General features: G+C 37.0%; 1 protein-coding gene across 3 annotated transcripts in view; it reads left to right on the top strand.

Moving 5' to 3' along the window:
* LOC121370659 (serine-protein kinase ATM-like) overlaps positions 1 to 20,726 on the top strand; it is a 99,562-nt gene that overhangs the window by 5,653 nt on the left and 73,183 nt on the right. For all 3 annotated transcript variants that reach the window (XR_005957713.1, XM_041496046.1, XM_041496045.1), the window contains exons 5-11: positions 2,468 to 2,632; positions 4,205 to 4,370; positions 5,594 to 5,756; positions 6,138 to 6,242; positions 7,689 to 7,765; positions 15,089 to 15,149; positions 17,651 to 17,811. Coding sequence is in view for 2 of the 3 variants with exons in the window: in XM_041496046.1 (XP_041351980.1) it covers positions 2,468 to 2,632; positions 4,205 to 4,370; positions 5,594 to 5,756; positions 6,138 to 6,242; positions 7,689 to 7,765; positions 15,089 to 15,149; positions 17,651 to 17,811 (898 nt within the window). In the remaining variant the exon portion in view is untranslated. The remainder of the gene's footprint in view (positions 1 to 2,467; positions 2,633 to 4,204; positions 4,371 to 5,593; positions 5,757 to 6,137; positions 6,243 to 7,688; positions 7,766 to 15,088; positions 15,150 to 17,650; positions 17,812 to 20,726) is intronic.

The raw sequence follows: 20,726 nt of genomic DNA, 5'->3' as shown, positions 1-20,726 counted from the left end.
CAATTAATTATAAATTGAATCACCTAAAAAATTGTTTTTATAAAAAATAAATTACTTAAAATATCTCCATAAAAGAACCCCAGATACGAGCTCTTAGCGGAAATTGCCGATCTTTAATGAGCAGGGCAATCACGAGGTCCGTGACGTCAGAGACGCGTCGCTTGATCTGAAGCCTTACACTTAAAAGCATTAGTCCGTACCACTCATAAAGAATCTAAGACTTGCACAGCTTACCAAAACAATGAGTGTTCGTTCGCAAAACGTTTTGCCGTATCAATATGAGCTGTTAGTAAATGAAGAAAGACACACATTTACTTACAACAGTGATACTGAAGACAAAACGGATAGCGAGTCGGAGGGTGGAGAAACTGATGGTGCCAGACCAGACCGGTCGACCAATTTACAGCCCGGAGCCCGAAAGTAACCCGGAGACAAAACCAAAACTCTGATGCTAATGCCGAGGTGTATACTGTTCATATTTAGCATAAAGATACACCTCGATATGATGTATTTAAATATGTAAAATATATAAATGTAGGACAAACATTTTTTGGGGTTTTTTTTTAGAAAATATCGCATTTTTTATGTTCGGACTGTACATAATAAAATCTGTATGCACAGTGTAAACAAACGCTCTAATTTACGACAAGGCGCTTCACTTTCATTAACCTGGCTTGTAAAACAACATAAATGACTTGAGAGTATAATCAACTTTTAAACTAAATATATTTCTATTTGCATCAATAGAACGAAATGGGGTTATAGTATTTTTCTCTCATAAAAAAAAGTAGCATATTATTAGGCCTATTGGTAGGGTGCGTTAGAGTAAAAACGACCACTCACGATACCCAAGTGATAATTTTCTTTTCTTTGGTACTACGTAATTGGTCAGTTTTGTAATTTTAGATGGGGAAAGTCTACTTAATCAAGGGTTTTACAGCATTATTTACAGTAATGAAGCAGGGCGGCTGATAATGTCCATTAACATTGTACTATAGTCGCGACAGGTTACGCCACAATACCCTGTAATCTTAAAAAAAAACTGGCACGTATTTTGTACGTATGTCTAGACCGTGATAATCACTTACCTGGTCGATACCCTGCAATATACACCTGCCATTCAGGAATCACATGTGCAGGCCACGGAAAGAAAGGACCAATTAACTAAAACAAAACTCCGATTCTCAAGTCAGCCCGTGGATGAAACATAATAGTTATTTCGACACCGACAGTAGTGGTTTATTTTGTATGAACTTCGTGTTGCTTTGGGGCTTCGGGCGATGAGGAACGTTTTTGTGACGTATTCCGCCCGAAGATTAAAAACATTATTTAAAATTATTATTGTTTTCTACACGTTTTTTAAAAACATATTTAAATACATCGTACTGAGATGTATCCTCATGCCAAATCCCATGTTTGTATATGCCATATTTAATTACTTATTGACGTTTCCTTCTTCGGACGGTGAATACAGATTTTGTTATGTAGGCCTACAGTCCTAACATGAAAAATCGTTTTTTTTCCAAAAAAATAAATAAATAAAAAATTCTACATTTTTGTTTTAACATATATAAATACATCATGCTGAGGTGTATCTTTGTGCCAAATATGTACAATGTACACCTCGGCATTCGCAACCGAGTACTGTTTTTGTCTCCGGGTAACGTTCGGGCTCCGGGCTGTAAATAGGCCGACACCAAAGTACTATGCGGTGTTGGTGTCCAATCTTTTCTTTTGCGATAAAATACACGTGTCTTTCTTCGGATACAATCCTTTGGAAAACCATAAAAAGACAATCCCGATCGTTTAAACTGTTTATTTTTACACCCAAAGGCCGCGCAGTACGGCACTGTTGGACTGAAAAGACCGTAAGCCCCTTACTCCATATATAAACAGTTAACAACAATGGAAGAGTACAGCGGCTCTGACGTCACTTCCCTTTTTTTCCGAACGCTCACGAAGAAATATGCATAAATCGTACTTTGATACTGATGAGCGTAATTTCTTCATTTTAAGTTAACTACACGTATTTTATTGTTATAAAGTTATTTGTATATTATTTTTATATCATTTTTCTTTTAAAATGAGCTATAATATGGTCTCGTGTCATGTTTCCTTTAACCTTCTGACTACTGCAGGCGAGATGTCTTCCCCGACGTCACGCCAGTTGACATACTGTACACTGTATATAGTGCATTCCCCAATTCATATTTCTCGCTGTTTTGCACATGACACTCACTGGAAGCGATTTAGTAACAGGAAATAGAAGACAAGTCGGCTCCCTGTTTATTTAGATTTTGTTTTTTCAATGGATTATACATTGGAATTTTGGTTTTCGGCAAGTATTTTCGCTTGACAACAGTGGCGGCACATTGCGGTTGTGTGTGCATATGTCCATGTTAGAAGTGATCTTGCTTCTCTACCTGGATTATTACCCGTTCTAATGTGTTGTGTTTCTGCCTTGTAGGTGGTCCCAGATTAAAATGTATTCCAGTCATCTCGCACATTCTGGAAACCCTAAGGGATGACTTCACCTGTTCTGCATTTGGCCAGGATTACAACACCATCCTGCTGAAGAATATTCTGCCTGTTAGAAAATACTGGGTGGAGTTGAAGCCTGAAACGTGGCATGGTAAATACACCACTTTACTGAACTGATGGGTATGTTGTAGCTTGCTGATAGAGTGATGGGTCGTAGGATGGATCAGCCCTAGAAATAGGGAAGGGTGCATTGTAGCTTGCTGATAGAGTGATGGGTCGTAGGATGGATCAGCCCTAGAAATAGGGAGGGGCAGATAGCTCACTGATAGATTGATGGGTCATAGGATGGATCAGCCCTAGAAATAGGGAGAGGCACATTGTAGCTCACTGATAGTGATGGGTCGTAGGATGGATCAGCCCAAGAAATAGAGAGGGGCACGTTGTAGCTCGCTAATAGAGTGATGGGTCGTAGGATCAGCCCAAGAAATAGAGAGGGGCACGTTGTAGCTCGCTAATAGAGTGATGGGTCGTAGGATGGATCAGCCCTAGAAATAAGGAGGGGCATGTTGTAGCTCGCTAATAGAGTGATGGGTCATAGGATGGATCAGCCCTAGACATAGGGAGAGGCACATTGTAGCTCACTGATAGTGATGGGTCGTAGGATGGATCGGCCCTAGAAATAGGGAGGGTCAAGTTGTAGAGAGATGGGTAGATGGGTAGGTGATAGAGAGATGGGTCGTAGAATCAATCGGACCTAGAAATAGGGAGGGGCACGTTGTAGCTCGCTGATAGAGTGATGGGTCGTAGGATGGATCAGCCCTAGACATAGGGAGGGGCACATAGCTCGCTGATAAGACTGATGGGTCGTAGGATGGATCCGCCCTAGAAATGAGGAGGGGCACGTAGCTCGCTGATTGACTGATGGGTCGTAGGATGGATCGGCTCTAGAAATAGGGAGGGGCATGTTGTAGCTCGGTGATAAGACTGATGGGTCGTAGGATGGATCAGCCCTAGAAATAGACAGTAGTTTGCATAAACATATCAGAATGGATCATCCTAAATACCTGCATGTGTTCAGTGAGACCTCTTTTTTTCCCCTGACTAATAGATAATGTGGGCCCTCCTCAATATGAATGGCTCCCGAATATAAAATCCTGGCTATGCTAATGCATTCACTTTAAAGGAGTGTTACATTAATGTTGCAAAGCTATTTGCACTGAATGATATATTGATGGCATGTGTTTGAGAGTGTTTGAAACAAAAAATGGCGAATTATATGGCCACCTTATTGAGAAATTTCTAATTAATGGATCATTAAATTTCAGTGCATTTGGATGTTTAATTTCCACGAGATGAAATCTTGCAAGATATTGATGCAATTAAAGTGGTGTCAGTAAGAGTTTTTAGCACCATGTAATTGGAAACATGTTGTTTTGTTTGAGTATTGTTTATTACAGTAATTGCCATCACCAAAGAAAATTGTGAAAACTATACAATGCAAAAACAATGCTAATCATGACTGAAGTATGGGTTATGGAAAACACCGGGACAGAAGCGATACAAGACCTGACCTATCATTTGTGACTTATTTCGAGGGCTGATTGATTTCCCTCACACACTGTGTATAAAGTGTATTGTAAAAACTACATGTAGATGATGTACTGTCACATTTGGCACAGTATATTTTTGAGAAACCTGTGACTGATTTATTATTGTATTTCAGAACTGTTGATTCAGTACTGTCGACTGTACCTGGATTCGGAATGTGGTCTGGACCATGTGATTCTGTCAAGACTTATCAACATCATTGTGCATGGTTCTTCTAGACAATGTGACCTCCCGTCCAAGAAAGTCGTCATATTCTTCACTGAAGCATTTAAAAATATCAGGTTTGAAATTATTATTTTGTTACTGGAAGTTTACAGTTGCCAGAATGTTTACAAACAAACAAAGAGTACTCTTTCTTTTTGCTTACTGCTTTCCCCTCTTAAAAGTGTATATTAAATGTGAATTTTGCAAGATATATTTTTGTTGAGTATATAGGGTGTATAGGGCATATTTCAAAATACTACTTTTGGTGTCGGATGGAATTTGAAACTTTGTCCTTGTATTCCTTTTAAGTCATTCACATTAGGAAGTACAGTAGTATAGTTTTATAGGAGGCAGGAGGTGCTGCATTAATACCATGCACAACAAAATCCTTAACCCATTTTGAATTGGTGAAAGTTAACTATTTTTGGTGTCGGACATTGATAGAAACCGAAGATGCCAACATAATAGAGTCAATGCAGCATTCTATCAAAAGTATATGAAGGAACATGTTTGAAATCCCGATTAACTAACTAACTTCTCTGATTAACCCTTTGTCTTCTATAGGCACTTTAGTTTTAGTGTCGGATTGAAATTATATTTTGGTGTACACTTTTAATGAATACTTATATCACACCTAGATATATATTTTAGTGCTTTTTTCCTCATTATACTTCAATAAGAAATGACAGTCATAACTCTTAAAGGGGCATTCCTGACTTTACAGACATTTAAACATGTCCCCGACTAACAAGGCTTTTAATGAATAAAACTGGATATTAATTAAAAAAATTTCCCCTTAGAATATTAATGTGTGTACACCATGTGTTTCTGGTATTCCTAATGTTTATAGTACGACAATAGTAACATTTATTACCAATGACAGAAATTGTGGTATTAACTGCTCTATCAAAAGTTGGGTGCACCTTGAACTTTGACCCAGCCGGAAGTTATTTGGTATAGTACTTACCTATAGTTCATTTTAAAAGCGTGCCCTGATATTAATTCTTCTCTCCCCCCCCTCCCCCCACCAGTTTCCTGTGAAGACAAAATGTTGATTAACTGTATATTAGATCAAATAGACGTAGTTTAAAATGTGCTGCTTTAGTTTTTAAAAAACATTCCTTTCTATTACACATGACATTACAAAATATAGGGTGGAAGTTAAAAATAAAGTATAGAAGCATATTAATGTGTTCCTACAGAAATTGCTGTTATGATTAATTTACTTTATTTGACACAGTTCTAATGCATATGAATGTGAACTCAAGGGATTAGCTTACATAGATTGTTTTATTTTCAGGCAGGAAAAAGTTAGTCAAGTCAGTGAACACCTGCTGTCAGCATTAAACGTTTTTTCCAAGAAGATAGCCCCCAGCAGCAGGATTCAGTTGCTCAAACTAGGGGAGACAATCTTTGTCAGCCTGCTTTATCTTTGGAGTAATAGGCCCACTGATTCGATGAAGGTAACACTGCAAATAAATCCAATGATGCTAATAAAACTTGTACTTTACTCGAGTAGCAGGTACGGGTCAGCAGTAAAAGGCTTACTAAGGGATTAAACCCATGTGGTGGACAGACCTGTTGTGGTTTTCTCCTTTAGTTTGTGCTGTCTTGTTTGTGGCTAAGTTAAAATTAATGAGTGACCATGTAGTGGCAACCAGTTTATTTTCATTCTCTAAACCATTTATCAAACAACTTGACCAGTTTCATGTCTGGGTCTCGTAACACTGGTGTTGTATGGAACCTTTTGTTGACACTGGTTTGCCAAATACATTAACAATGTTGACCCAGTCTCACACCTATGGAGACATATTAATAATAAAACAATTGTTGACTGTTTTCAGGATGAGATTGTTGAGTTTATGAGGTTACAGTTACACCTGCATCATCCATGTGGAGCGAAATCGGTGCAAAGTGGGGCTGCTGCAGTAGACTGGGACTCGTGGAAGGTACACGTAATGTGATCAAGTAAAGCAAAGTGTCTTCATTTTTTACGCTTTGTTGTGGATAATGGTTTCAGAAGCTGAATATCCACATTAATGAACACCTTTACAGAGGGTACACTTTGTTGTGGATAATGGTTTCAGAAGCTGAATATCCACATTAATGAACACCTTTACAGAGGGTACACTTTGTTGTGGATAATGGTTTCAGAAGCTGAATATCCACATTAATGAACACATTTACAAAGGGTACACTTTGTTTTGTATTTCAGCTGTCAGTAATGTTTGGTTTCCCGACTACAGGAGTCCAAATTATCGAGGTGTCACTGGAGACCTTTAAAATCAGTTCCTTGCTTTGAATATTCATTACCATACATAGGTGTATTTTTGGTTTTTCCTAATATCTATAAAGGCTTAAGACATGACTTGATGTGACTGTTTGGCATACACCAGAATTTTTATGATACTGGATTATTGTAAATACCTTTGGGGAAAAAACCTATTCAGGGCTTCTAGAATTTTTTTAAAATCCACTGGCCATGGAATCAGTGGAAAAAAGTTTTAATTTACTAGCCACGATTAAAAATAAACTAACCCTGCTTTATTTTAAATTAATACAATTTTACTAAATAATAGTAATAATCAGATATGTCACCTAAAGAGGGAGATAGAGCTTAAAACACTAATTTTGTGGGTTGAGGTGGCGTCATATTTACAAAATAGACTTAACTGCAACATTTGACATAGTTATTTACTAGCGCAACATTGAATATCACTAGCCAATGGAGTGGGGCTACCATAATCTAGAAGCCCTTCTATTGATTTTTCTGGATACATAAACTGATAACAAATATAAGGATATACTCCTCCAGATAAGGTTTGACATTTTTTGGTTGTGGAGTGTGTCAAATTTGAAGGTGATTATATACTCAGAAATAAATTCGCTATAACTGGATATAAACAAAAAATAATATACAGTGCAGTGCTGCCACTTTATACATTTTAAAAAGTATTATACTTTTTTCTTGGAAATACTACTTTTTATACTATTTTAATACTTTTTTCACATGAAAATACTTTTTTATACTTTTTTTCTGCAAAATATAACTTAAGAAATCCAATTTCAAAGTTGACCATCATAAGATTTGTGCTTTGCTAGTGGTTTTTTCAGGAGTGTTTTGTTCTTTGTTGAGTGGAGTGTTTGTAGAGCTCTCTGATCCTGCTGCTCTCAGTGACCAAGTGACAGGGTACTGAAATATGCAGAACAGTGTGTTCACCAATCACAAATTCTCACATGGTACATGCCATTCCTTGAGCTTGGTCATAAGCAGCTAACATTAGTAGGTTTTTAGCAAGATTCCATACTTTTTTTGAAAATGCAGAGTTGGCAGCACTGCCAGTTTTGTAATATGAATATTAAGTACATTTATTTTGTTGGTTTCAACTTTGCAGAGTTCGTTGAGAAAGCTGTATGAAGTTATACATTGTGATCTACAGCAGATGGGTGGAAGAACTAGATTTATGTCAAGGTTTGGGCTTCTATGTTTGGATTAATGTCATTAATTTTATTTTATAAATTTGCATCATGTTAATATGATGAGAGATTAAAGTATTAACATTTACATAAAAATCATGAAAAGGATTAGGTATGATAAGGGTCATTTTTGGCCCCCAAATAAATGTCAGAATGTCATACATATATTTATAGATATATGACTCCTAGTCAATAATATGCCATTTTTTTAGATGTCAGCTGCTATGGGAAGGGAAATAAATGAGGCCTTAAACGGGAGATCCGTATTCTTGAAACAAAACACAAAACAAGCCAAAAATGTTAACAAAATGTATTCTTTTTATAAATTGAGAAAGATAAATTGGTTTAAACATCACAATCAACAAAGTACAATATATTCAAGGTTCAAGAATACAATAGTTAATAGATGTTAATAATGTGAGGCCCAAATGGGGATGTACAATTGAAGAATATATATCTGCGTTATTTTCCTCCAAAAGGGAAATAATAATTATAAATACAGAACAGCTACACAAACACTGAATTGTAAATTTTAATTTACATTACAATTAGGTTTCATCTCATCTCCACCCTGAACCCAAATGTGAAGGCTAATCTTTGATTATAAAGTTGGCCTATGTTGTCATAATGATTTACTATTTTCAAACCTTTTGGTATTTATAACCAAACAACTGAAAAATAAAAAGTAAAGTTTGTTTTATTTAACGACGCCACTAGAGCACATTGATTTTTTATCTTATCATCGGCTATTGGACGTCAAACATATGGTCATTTTGACACTGTTTTGAAGAGGAAACCCGCTGTCGCCACATAGGCTACTCTTTTTTCGACAGGCAGCAAGGGATCTTTTATTTGCGCTTCCCACAGGCAGGATAGCACAAACCATGGCCTTTGTTGAACCAGTTATAGATCACTGGTCGGTGCAAGTGGTTTACACCTACCCATTGAGCCTTGCGGAGCACTCACTCAGGGTTTGGAGTCGGTATCTGGATTAAAAATCCCATGCCTCGACTGGGATCCGAACCCAGTACCTACCAGCCTGTAGACCGATGGCCTGCCACGACGCCACCGAGGCCGGTCCTGAAAAATAAAATAACAATTTTTAAAAGTTTGAAAATTAATATATAAGCATATAGTATATTTATACACTTGAAGGGGTGTGGTGGGGGTGGGGGGTTGGATTTAGTTTAGTCGGTTGAGTGCTCGCTTGAGCCGCAGGATTGAACCACATCGGTTTATTTTATTAGGAAAAATGTAGCAGGTTTCCTCTTGATGACCAGGTGTCAGAATTATGATGATTAATTAACCAATGTGCTCTAGTGGTGTCGTTTAAAAAAAAATTGAATGGTTGCATGGTTAAATGCAGAATGTTCCTAGGGAGGGGTGCAATATTTTTAAAATGGCACATACAAAGTATACTAGCATGTATTATGAAACAAATGGCCGATCCAACTATTACATTAAAAATGTATATTCATTTCGCTAATGCTAATGTCTCGCCATAGATCTGTTTTGCCGACAAAATGCCTCATAACTTACAAGTCACTTACTTCAGCCAGTCATATAACACTAAATCTTTCCAAAATATTTGTTAAAATCATTTTCAAAAGTAATAAGTTTGAGTCAGTTATATTTGCATTAAAGAAAACCATACAGTGCCTTCACTTTTGCATAATGTAACGGGCTAACCCATCAAATCAACTCATGTTTGAAACAAGTCTAAATGTCTAGTAACAATGTTAATTTTAGTCCTGTATTACCCAGTCATATTGTTTAATTAATTAATTAATTAAGAATATGTTATCACAGGTGCAGTATCAATAGATTTATAGCTTTTACTACCCAAGTTTGTATTATGTGAATTAAACATAGTTTCATACAGCATAATATCTCTGGATGGTATAAGCATGCATTTATTTTATAGTGCACTTTCATGGGGCTGATAATAACATTGTTAACTTCAATATAAATGGAATACTACACAATAGGAAACACGTTCATTTCATTTCCTCAGATCAGAAACTGTATTACATATGTTAAGGTTCAGTGTACACCAATATATGATATAATTATTCTTCTTGACACCTGTCAGTCTCTGGTGAGGTGTCATTTGCTGGCATGTCACGTGCATCCAAAAGGGAATACAGTCAACTCCACTTATTTGCACATCGGTTTATAGCATAATTCGGTTAATCGACTATTTTCACCCAACACGGAACCATTTGCCCTTATAACACTACAAAACATCCGGTTAATTGCACAGACTACAGGCTATATATCGGTTATTTGCACATATAAATAACGATTTTTTTGTTTTTTTTTGGTGCTAAATTAATGTCACAAATGACTGAGAATGTCTATCAAACTTTGACAAAAAAACTCAAATAAATCACCGATTAATCTGTTTTGTTTGAGCTCACTGTGTGGTAAGCCGACTGTAAGTGTAATCGCTGTTTACAGAGTCGACGTGTGACATGCAAATGAGATGGTGTGCACGTTACTACTGGCGAATCACAATACCCGACTACAAGATTTAAGAATGACATAATTAAGTTGAATAAACCTAAGACCTAATGTTTTGTTTGCAATATATTGCTGTTAATCAGAGGCCATCTCAATAACAAGTAACTCTCCGACTATTATTTTTAGAAGTACCGCCTGTGCGCTTGTACGCATGCGCACTCAACTATTGAGGCCCTATTCGATTGACGTGTTCAGGGCAATCATTGTTCTGTATCAATTATTACGTTATGTTGAGAAGCCTTGTTAATAATTAAAAGATTACAGATCAATCGTCCTAGGCGGTTATGTTTTTAATAAATGTGACCGAGAAAGGGTTGTTGTTCACTTATTCATTAGATGCAGTGTACGCTATATCTGTTAAACGCAAAAGAAACGATTTATCACTTGCTTCCCGGAAAATGTAGCGGAAAAAAAAAAGACTGGTGGGGGAGGTCGTCAAAAAAACAAACATAACAAAGACCGTTATTTATGGATCGTCCCTAAGTTTCTGCTATATTGTTAGACACCAATCAGTCGGACCTCACCATGAAGGTCAGTCAATTGTGTTAGACCGGTCATGCATGCAATGCAGACTGCTGGAACTGATAACGACTCACTAGCCGAGCTTAACTTTAATTGCTTAACTATAGCAAAGTCATTATTTGGGGATCACAAATAATACCAAAGCTTGCCGTATCTTTTGGGATGGAAAGAACACCATACCAGCAAATGCATACAAGTTCACGTAATTCTATTCGGTCAATCAACAGCCCGGTAATTCCGGAAACTGACGTCATTTTGTAAACACGTGCACCGATGAAACGTGAACTTTTTGATGGTTCTGTTGTTTCAAGTTTATCTCATTAACTACATGGCTAATACACTTTGTTTACACTAGTGGATGGTCAGTGGGGTTTTTTTTAATGCACAAAGTTTGTGTTTTTAGAAAACGACGCCAGTTTGTGTTTTTAGAAAACGACGCCCAGTGACGGACGTTGTTGGTTTTTTAGAAAATGATTTCTGGTCTGGCAGATTAAGACAAAAACGCCATGCTAATTATATATATCGATAGATATATTTTTTTACATTTATATATATCTAACTGCATGTGACATGTGTTAACTGTAATAGTTCCGGTATGAAGTACCGCATTATGCTAGACTGTCTCCCATGCCACTTTGTAGTTGGATGGCTGTTACAAAGTGAAAGTCGGTACTCTGTCGGTTAATCGACTAACCCGGTTAATTGCACAAAATCGAGCAGCACCGAGGGTATGCAAATAAGCGGGTTTGACTGTACTTGGTTTCTGTGATATTTTTGTCTTGATTTCTCCATAGTCCTAAATACCACAACACACTAGCTACGTGTGCGCAGCAACCTACAACCCGAGCACCATCTTTACAGGTACAGTACCATCCTATAACAGGTTTACAGGGAGTGTCCCATACTCAATTCACAGCGTATGTACAGCACTACTTGTATGATGAGACTGGATTTTCACTTTGATTAATGTTAGGCTTTCCTTACACACCATTACAGCATACTCCCCATTGTCATCAACGTGTTCTCTGGAGTATGATGAGGCTTGTTTCAGCTGGTATACTCCAATGGTGATATCTCTTAGCTGATCCATGTTCAACTTAGTGAAGTTGCATCATCTAGATTTTTAAATAAAGATTTCTTCTTCAGCAAATCATTATCCTCCAAGTACTTCTGAAGATGGTTGCCTTCCTCTGCATTTTTGAGCATGTATCTTGCTATATTTTCTGATTGACTGTCAGATGACACTAGAGGTTTTCTGTATTTGTTACAGATTGCCCCAATAACTTGCAAAAAATCACCAATGTAAGGGATCATGTATTAGGTACAACTTTATCTAAATATTTAAAATGCTTGAGTCTGCCATTTACACTTTCTACTACCCATCTAACTTTTGTTATCAGTCTGCTTGAGTTAGCTTCAGTAGTGGTGTGTTGTTTTTGGCCTTTTGGTAAATAAGATGGCATTTTCACATCAAGTCCTCGTTCTAGATTAAGAAACTCCACAGCATCACGGAATCCTCTGTCTACAATACAAACATCGTTCTCTTGGATCCACTCATTTATATTTTCTAAATTGTGTGAGAAGGCATGTTTTGTTATGGAGGCAACATTATTTTTGCCATCAACATAATACGGCCCTAAGATGCTCAAAATGTAACCATCTGTTCCGACAATAACCAAAGGTTTCACCAACGGTCTGTGTTTGTGCATAGAAAAAGAACATCTTTGGAAATTGTAATGTCCACTCTTTTGAATGTACACATATGTTCCATCCAGCACTATGACAGCCTGATCGGATGAAGAGGAAAATAATGTTCTAGCAATTGGAGTTGTATGTAATCGACAAAAGTTGTCATGTGTGATGTGTTTAAACCCAATGTTTTCAGGTACAAAGTTTGTCATCATGGCCAACAATGTGGAATGTATTAGTCTTTGCACCTGGTGTCTTTTCAAACTAAAGAGAACAGCTAGGATTTTATTGGGAAGACCAGTTTTTAGCTTTGTTAGGAACACACCTAGGCATGTCGGCAATGACCGAACAGCTGTTGCCCGAAGTGGCTGTAGATAACTTGTTAAATCTACAAACTGCTCTTTGGTTAAACCGGATAAACAGCAGCAGTCATCATCCGTCTTCATTGATGGAATGTTAAAGTTGATGTGACTTTGTTTTTTGATCATATGACGTATATTTTCCAGCAATGAAACAATGTCAGTCCTAGAAAAAATATCACACTGTTTTGTCACAGAAATCATTGACAGTGCTGATTTAGAAAAATAAGTTTTTTCAATATGTTTAAGACAGCATCTGTTTCTAGAGTCGATGAATACACCCTTTTTTATGAAAGCTTGTGTTCTAGCATGATCAGGAATATTTACCAAGTGGTTTCGCCAATTTCCGGTCTTCTTACATACAATGCAGTATTTGTGGCTCCTTGAGGTTGATGGAATTTTAAGCTGTATGGTCTTTGGGCTCAGAAGATTGGCTTGTGGTAATTCTTCATCAGCATGCTGTACTGTTGTAGAAGACTATCATCGGTACTTGGCATAACAAGCATTGCAGATGATCTCGTTGTTGTCCACTTCTCTTAAGAGGCATTTCCTGAGGTAAAAAATCCACAGACAAGATTCGACCACACAACATACTGCACGGGAGTCTAGCGCTCTACCACGACACCACAAACCCAAACAACAATTATGCTCAGAAAGTAATATATGAAGTTGTCCTTTCATTTAATAAATGTTTTCATTTGACATTTGTTTCTAGCAGACGACAACACAGTTTTACAAATAAAAACCACACACCAAAATGGACTTTAATGAATAAAAAAATAATAATATTCATCAAAGGAAGATTGCTTAGGCCATGAAGTCGATGTAACTGTAGCTTACATTGCAAATCCATAACCTGCCCCAATAGGCCTATCTGTCACTGACATTGAAAACCGATTGATAGATCGAAAGACTACTGACAGTAATTTGCCTATTAACTTGACAATATCATGCACAACTAAATTTTAGGAAATGTAGTATCCTCAATAATTTAAAATACTTACCAATTTCTTAAATCTTGGATGAATCACCAAATCTTCCACTTGATGTGTAAAATCATTGTTAATAATTAATGACAGGACCTGAGCTGAGGACGCGTTGACAGGTGCGATCTGGATCAAGCTGAAGATTCACGACATGACGTAGTTACGTCCCTTTGTTGTAGAAAACGATACAAAACTGATCAATTTATTTTGTTTTCGCTATGAGCGCATTCGTGTTCAATCTTTATTTTTACACAGTAATTATATTATCTTAATATTTTGTTGTGCTTAAAAAATAAAGACTGAACATGACTGTGCTGATACATTTCTAACGCTTTGAAATTGGCAAAAATGGCTAAAAACATGAATTGAGCCTAAAATCAAACACTTTGACACCAGATTTATAATACTTTCAACACATAACACAGAAAAATATGTGTAACACTAAAACAGTAAAACCTTTATTTATGTCCAACACCTTCTTTTAAATCCAAATTGTGAATTTTGTTTCCTCGATTTATTGGGAGCCGCAAACACATTGCTATCGTACCTACTCCTTTCTTGCTGCTATATTAAATTGGAAAGAGTAGCCCATTGCATGGTGGCTGCAGGTTTTCTCTCATTATCTGTATGGTCCTTAACAATATGTCCAAATGTGTTGAGTGCGTCATTAAATACAACATTCCTTCCTTCACTCTGTCACAAGCTTGGTTCATTATATTTGGTATGTTGTCACTCCATTATACATTTACTCTCTCGTCTAGATCTTTTGTTTTAAAGAGTATTGATCCAGTGTATGAGTTTTATGAAACATTTTTTTTTTATTGGATTGCTAATTCCGAATTTGTTCACCAATAATGCAGCTCTATATTTAATTTGATTGCAATGCCAGTGTTCATTTTTAATGCTTAAAAGTATTTAATCTATTATTATTATTATTATTATTATTATATTGATATGGAGTGTACTTTCTAGGCCTTGATTCTGAAATTTTACTTAATTTAATTTGAATTTTTAGAGGGTTTTTCTTTCCTAATATAATATGTGTACTACATAAATTAATTGCAAATGAATATGGTTATTTCTATGTTGTTGTTTTTTAGGAATCTATTGCATCATAAACTATTGGTTTAAGCAAAGAAGTATCTGTAACAATACAAATACATTATTCTACCCCTCCCACTGCCAATATTTCACAGCATTTATGACATTAATAACTACCAATTCCATTTTAATTTTCAGTGCCAAGGATTGTGCCTTAAGTTTTCCTTATGTTGACTTGGGCGCAGATGTGTGTAATCAGGTATGTATGTTAAAAAGGGAGACCAGCCTCATTGGTATTTAGTTAAGTCAATGGGTGTAAGGTTGGTCCATTAAGGAAGGGGGTTCTGAATACCAGATTGTTGTTAACATATTGCTTAAGTCCTTAGAAGTAGTAAACAGATTCTGGCACTACATCTCTATTATCCTTCCGCCATGCTGACATTCCTTTATTTGACATTTGACTGATATAACAATGCAATGGGTTTCAGGGGTGTCGCAGACGGTATGGCCATGGCCGTACCGCTTTACAAAGACTTTCTTTTTTTTGTGGCTTATATTTGTTGTATTTGTGAAAACGTCCTTCGCAGGTGAATTTGAAAGGTGAGTCTGGTAACCTCGAGCCGTACCACTACTTTCTACACTGTGCAGCCCCAGTGTTTAAAATAATGTTAATACTGACAAACTGAAATTAATTCAAACTAAATAGTTTGTTTCTAATTGTCCTGAAATGGACTGGTAGTTATTTAAAAAGTGTCATAATAAAGCCTGATAATTGCTAATAATTACAGTATACTGGGGTGTCATTAAAACCTGTGATATGTAGTCCTGTTTGTAACTGCTAATAATTACAGTGTACTGGGGTGTCATTAAAACCTGTGATATGTAGTCCTGTTTGTAACTGCTAATAATTACAGTGTACTGGGGTGCCATTAAAGCCTGTGATATGTAGTCCTGTTTGTAACTGCTAATAATTACAGTGTACTGGGGTGTCATTAAAGCCTGTGATATGTAGTCCTGTTTGTAACTGCTAATAATTACAGTATACTGGGGTGTCATTAAAGCCTGTGGTATGTAGTCCTGTTTGTAACTGCTAATAATTACAGTGTACTGGGGTGCCATTAAAGCCTGTGGTATGTAGTCCTGTTTGTAACTGCTAATAATTACAGTGTACTGGGGTGTCATTAAAGCCTGTGATATGTAGTCCTGTTTGTAACTGCTAATAATTACAGTGTACTGGGGTGCCATTAAAGCCTGTGATATGTAGTCCTGTTTGTAACTGCTAATAATTACAGTGTACTGGGGTGTCATTAAAGCCTGTGATATGTAGTCCTGTTTGTAACTGCTAATAATTAGTGTACTGGGGTGCCATTAAAGCCTGTGATATGTAGTCCTGTTTGTAACTGCTAATAATTACAGTGTACTGGGGTGTCATTAAAGCCTGTGATATGTAGTCCTGTTTGTAACTGCTAATAATTAGTGTACTGGGGTGCCATTAAAGCCTGTGATATGTAGTCCTGTTTGTAACTGCTAATAATTACAGTGTACTGGGGTGTCATTAAAGCCTGTGATATGTAGTCCTGTTTGTAACTGCTAATAATTAGTGTACTGGGGTGCCATTAAAGCCTGTGATATGTAGTCCTGTTTGTAACTGCTAATAATTAGTGTACTGGGGTGCCATTAAAGCCTGTGATATGTAGTCCTGTTTGTAACTGCTAATAATTACAGTGTACTGTGGTGCCATTAAAGCCTGTGATATGTAGTCCTGTTTGTAACTGCTAATAATTACAGTGTACTGGGATGCCATTAAAGCCTGTGATATGTAGTCCTGTTTGTAACTGCTAATAATTACAGTGTACTGGGGTGCCATTAAAGCCTGTGATATGTAGTCCTGTTTGTAACTGCTAATAATTACAGTATACTGGGGTGCCATTAAAGCCTGTGGTATGTAGTCCTGTTTGTAACTGCTAATAATTACAGTGTACTGGGGTGCCATTAAAGCCTGTGGTATGTAGTCCTGTTTGTAACTGCTAATAATTACAGTGTACTGGGGTGCCATTAAAGCCTGTGGTATGTAGTCCTGTTATGTAGTCCTGTTTGTAACTGCTAATAATTACAGTGTACTGGGGTGTCATTAAAGCCTGTGGTATGTAGTCCTGTTTGTAACTGCTAATAATTACAGTGTACTGGGGTGTCATTAAAGCCTGTGATATGTAGTCCTGTTTGTAACTGCTAATAATTACAGTGTACTGGGGTGCCATTAAAGCCTGTGGTATGTAGTCCTGTTTGTAACTGCTAATAATTACAGTGTACTGGGGTGCCATTAAAGCCTGTGGTATGTAGTCCTGTTTGTAACTGCTAATAATTACAGTGTACTGGGGTGCCATTAAAGCCTGTGGTATGTAGTCCTGTTTGTAACTGCTAATAATTACAGTGTACTGGGGTGCCATTAAAGCCTGTGGTATGTAGTCCTGTTTGTAACTGCTAATAATTACAGTGTACTGGGGTGCCATTAAAGCCTGTGGTATGTAGTCCTGTTTGTAACTGCTAATAATTAGTGTACTGGGGTGCCATTAAAGCCTGTGATATGTAGTCCTGTTTGTAACTGCTAATAATTACAGTGTACTGGGGTGTCATTAAAGCCTGTGGTATGTAGTCCTGTTTGTAACTGCTAATAATTACAGTGTACTGGGGTGTCATTAAAGCCTGTGATATGTAGTCCTGTTTGTAACTGCTAATAATTACAGTGTACTGTCCTTTCAGCTATTTTCTGACTCCACTTACGTGATTGAGGTAACCCAGTTAACAATGCTTGGTGATGGTGATGCCAGTACCCCAAACAAGAAGAGGAGATTGGAATCTGGCTGGTCCTCCATTATCGATATCCTGGCCGGTAGAAACAACAATCTGCAGATCATTCCCTGGTTTGTGTGGAATTAGATTAAAAAACTTGTAATGGGAACTTTGTGTAACATTCTCCTCTATACAAAGGATATTTCAGTTGGGACTGTTAGAAAACCAGTGCAGATATTCTACCTCTCTCGAATTATTTCCTATAGAAGTAATGTGTAAACCTCATTCCTGTTTGTAGCTAGGTGAAAGAGCATTGTGTAAGTTGTGATGACCTTTCCTGTCATTCCATCCATGAAAGGCACTGGTGTGTGATGTCCTGTTTGTGAAAGTCAGGGATGTGCCCACGCCGGGCGGTGCCGGGCTCGACTACCCACCACTCAAAATTACCGCCCGGCACTTTTAAGAAATTTGGGCTTTTTGCCCAGCACTAATATTTTGTCAAAAAAATAACCCCAAACTTAGTTATTTAAATAATATGCAAAAAATTCTATGAATATTTTACTAAACATTTGTTGCAGACAGAAAACCAGTCTACAATCGAAAAACAAAAAAGCTCACTAGACTGTTTTTTGCGCTACACGTTAAACCAAACGGCCACTTCGGGAACCAGTCCAATAGTTTGCCAACGTTAGCACACATATCTCGGCACCGAAGACATTCGTAACCATTCGGCCATTCTCGTCAGCGGTGGAAAAACACCGATATTCCAAATGCTTCATCTGTCTTATTTATTCATTGGCTACTATAGAATATATCATCCAATCAAAACGCTAAATACATTTTCTCTTTGCAACATGACTAGTACTACTAGCAGACGACACGGTGAAAAATATCAACACTGTCTTTACTAAAATACTTCCAGAAAAGTGGCAAACAAAATTATAATAGTGAATGTGAAAAGATAGCAGAGCCTACAAGGTCTATTGTCGGCAATAAAACTACGTCGTCCGTTTTGATGGAAAGTGTCCCGATCTACCTGTATCGATACGTCACCGGTTAGTTTTACGGGAACTGTCAAAGATGTTGACAAACGGAAAAATACATTCGAACAAATTACACCGTGTTCTAAAAAAATGAAACGGGCAAAGTCTTTTAATATAAAATGGAAATTAAACAGGCCCTGGTTAATAAATATTGATGGATTAGGAATGTTTTGTGAACTTTGCAAAAAGTATGACAAATGTCCTTTTGATCGCGATATTTGGAACAAACAACCATGTAGACGAATCCGACTCGAGAGTGTTGTCGATCATGAAACATCCCATGGTCACATTGATGCAGTACAATTAGATCTTGCCCAATCACACACCAGTAACATCGCTGTTAGTATCATACCAGAAATACCTCTGGCCTCCATGTGCCAAATTTTTGCATGCCTTTACTTTTTGTGTAAACAGAGAATAGCACATAAACGAACTTTGAACCATTACTCGATTTACTGGATTATTTGAGGTCAAAAATTAATGTTGGTCTTAATGCTATGTACACAAGCAGGGAATCGATCCAGGACATGCTGGAATGCATGTGTAGTGTTATTGAAAACAATATACTGAGTAAACTCCGAGAAAGTAACCACTTTTCTCTCATGTTCGATGAGACAACGGACTGTTCTGTGAAGGAACAAATGGTTTTAAGAACTCGATTTATTCATAATGGATCGATCTATTGAGGTTAGGTTTTTGAAAATATTAGACTGCCTGAAAGTTCAGTCAAGTATTTCAACTGAAAAAAATGACATTGGTGACAAACAGATGTTAATAACATTAAATGCTGATAATATATCTAAACATGTTACTGAATTTGTTGAACAAAATCATTTGAAATATACATGCCTGAGGGGCATTGGAACTGACGGTGCTGTAATGACGTGTTCGCAATGAGGCTGTTAAATTAATACAGAATAAACAGATTATTTCTCAAAATGCTGTGGGTGAATTACATAAATGTGAGACAGTAGGCTTACACTTTGCTGCACATAAACTTAATTTAGCTGCATCTCAGGCTGGAGATAGCATACCATATGTCAACAAATTCAAAGCTATTCTTAGACAGTTGTATGACTTTTATCATAATTTAGTGCTGTTAGGTCTGCAGGACTTAATGCTGTCCAGCAACTGCTTGAAGAGCCTGAGCTTAAGATACTTGAGCCTTCATCAACAAGGTGGCTGAGTGTTGGAACATCGGTTGAACGTTTGAAGAATATTCTTAGCAGTGTGATTATCAGTCTTGGGCATGAATCTGAAGAAAGGGGGAATGCCACTGCCAGTGGTTTATATACTTTCCTAAGCCAGTATGAGTTTGTGGCGACTCTTCTACTGTTTTGTGATGTACTTCCAACTATTAACGGCCTATCCAAGATATTTCAAATCAGTAACCTTGATTATTCATTGGTTGCAAATGTAGTAGCTTCTACAATTAATAAGATTGAAAAACTGAAGGTAGAGGATGGTGATAATCTAAAAAACATTACAGATTTCATCACAAAACTAGAAAGGTTAGGAGTTGATATAAAGTACAAAAGAAATCTATGTCAACCAGATAATGATCTTGCCATAGTAGCTAAGTGTGACTTTGACAAACATGTGAAGACTGTCTTTCTAGACAAAATCATTACAAACATTAAAAATCGATTTACCGACAATAATATCATGGAGGCTTTCAGCTTGTTTGACTCGCAAAAAAATGATGGAAATGCAGATGACTATGCAATTAGTCGCATAAAAACACTAATCCAGAGATTTTGTGGCTATGAAGAGGCAAATGCAGTTCAGGAGTGGGGTGATTTTAAACAATACATGAGTGACCACATGCATTCAAAAACTGCTTCAGATGTTGTTCATGATCTAGTTGCCAACAAAGGCTTAAAACTTGTTTATCCAATTATGGCATTTATTGCAGAGATTTACATGGTTCTACCACCACATACAGCAGACTGTGAAAGAGACTTCTCCCAAATGAAACTGATAAAAACAATTCTTTGCAACAG

This window comes from Gigantopelta aegis, chromosome 4 (assembly GCF_016097555.1).
Source record: "Gigantopelta aegis isolate Gae_Host chromosome 4, Gae_host_genome, whole genome shotgun sequence".
NCBI classification, from domain to species: domain Eukaryota; kingdom Metazoa; phylum Mollusca; class Gastropoda; order Neomphalida; family Peltospiridae; genus Gigantopelta; species Gigantopelta aegis.
This window is presented reverse-complemented; position numbering and strand designations above follow the sequence as displayed.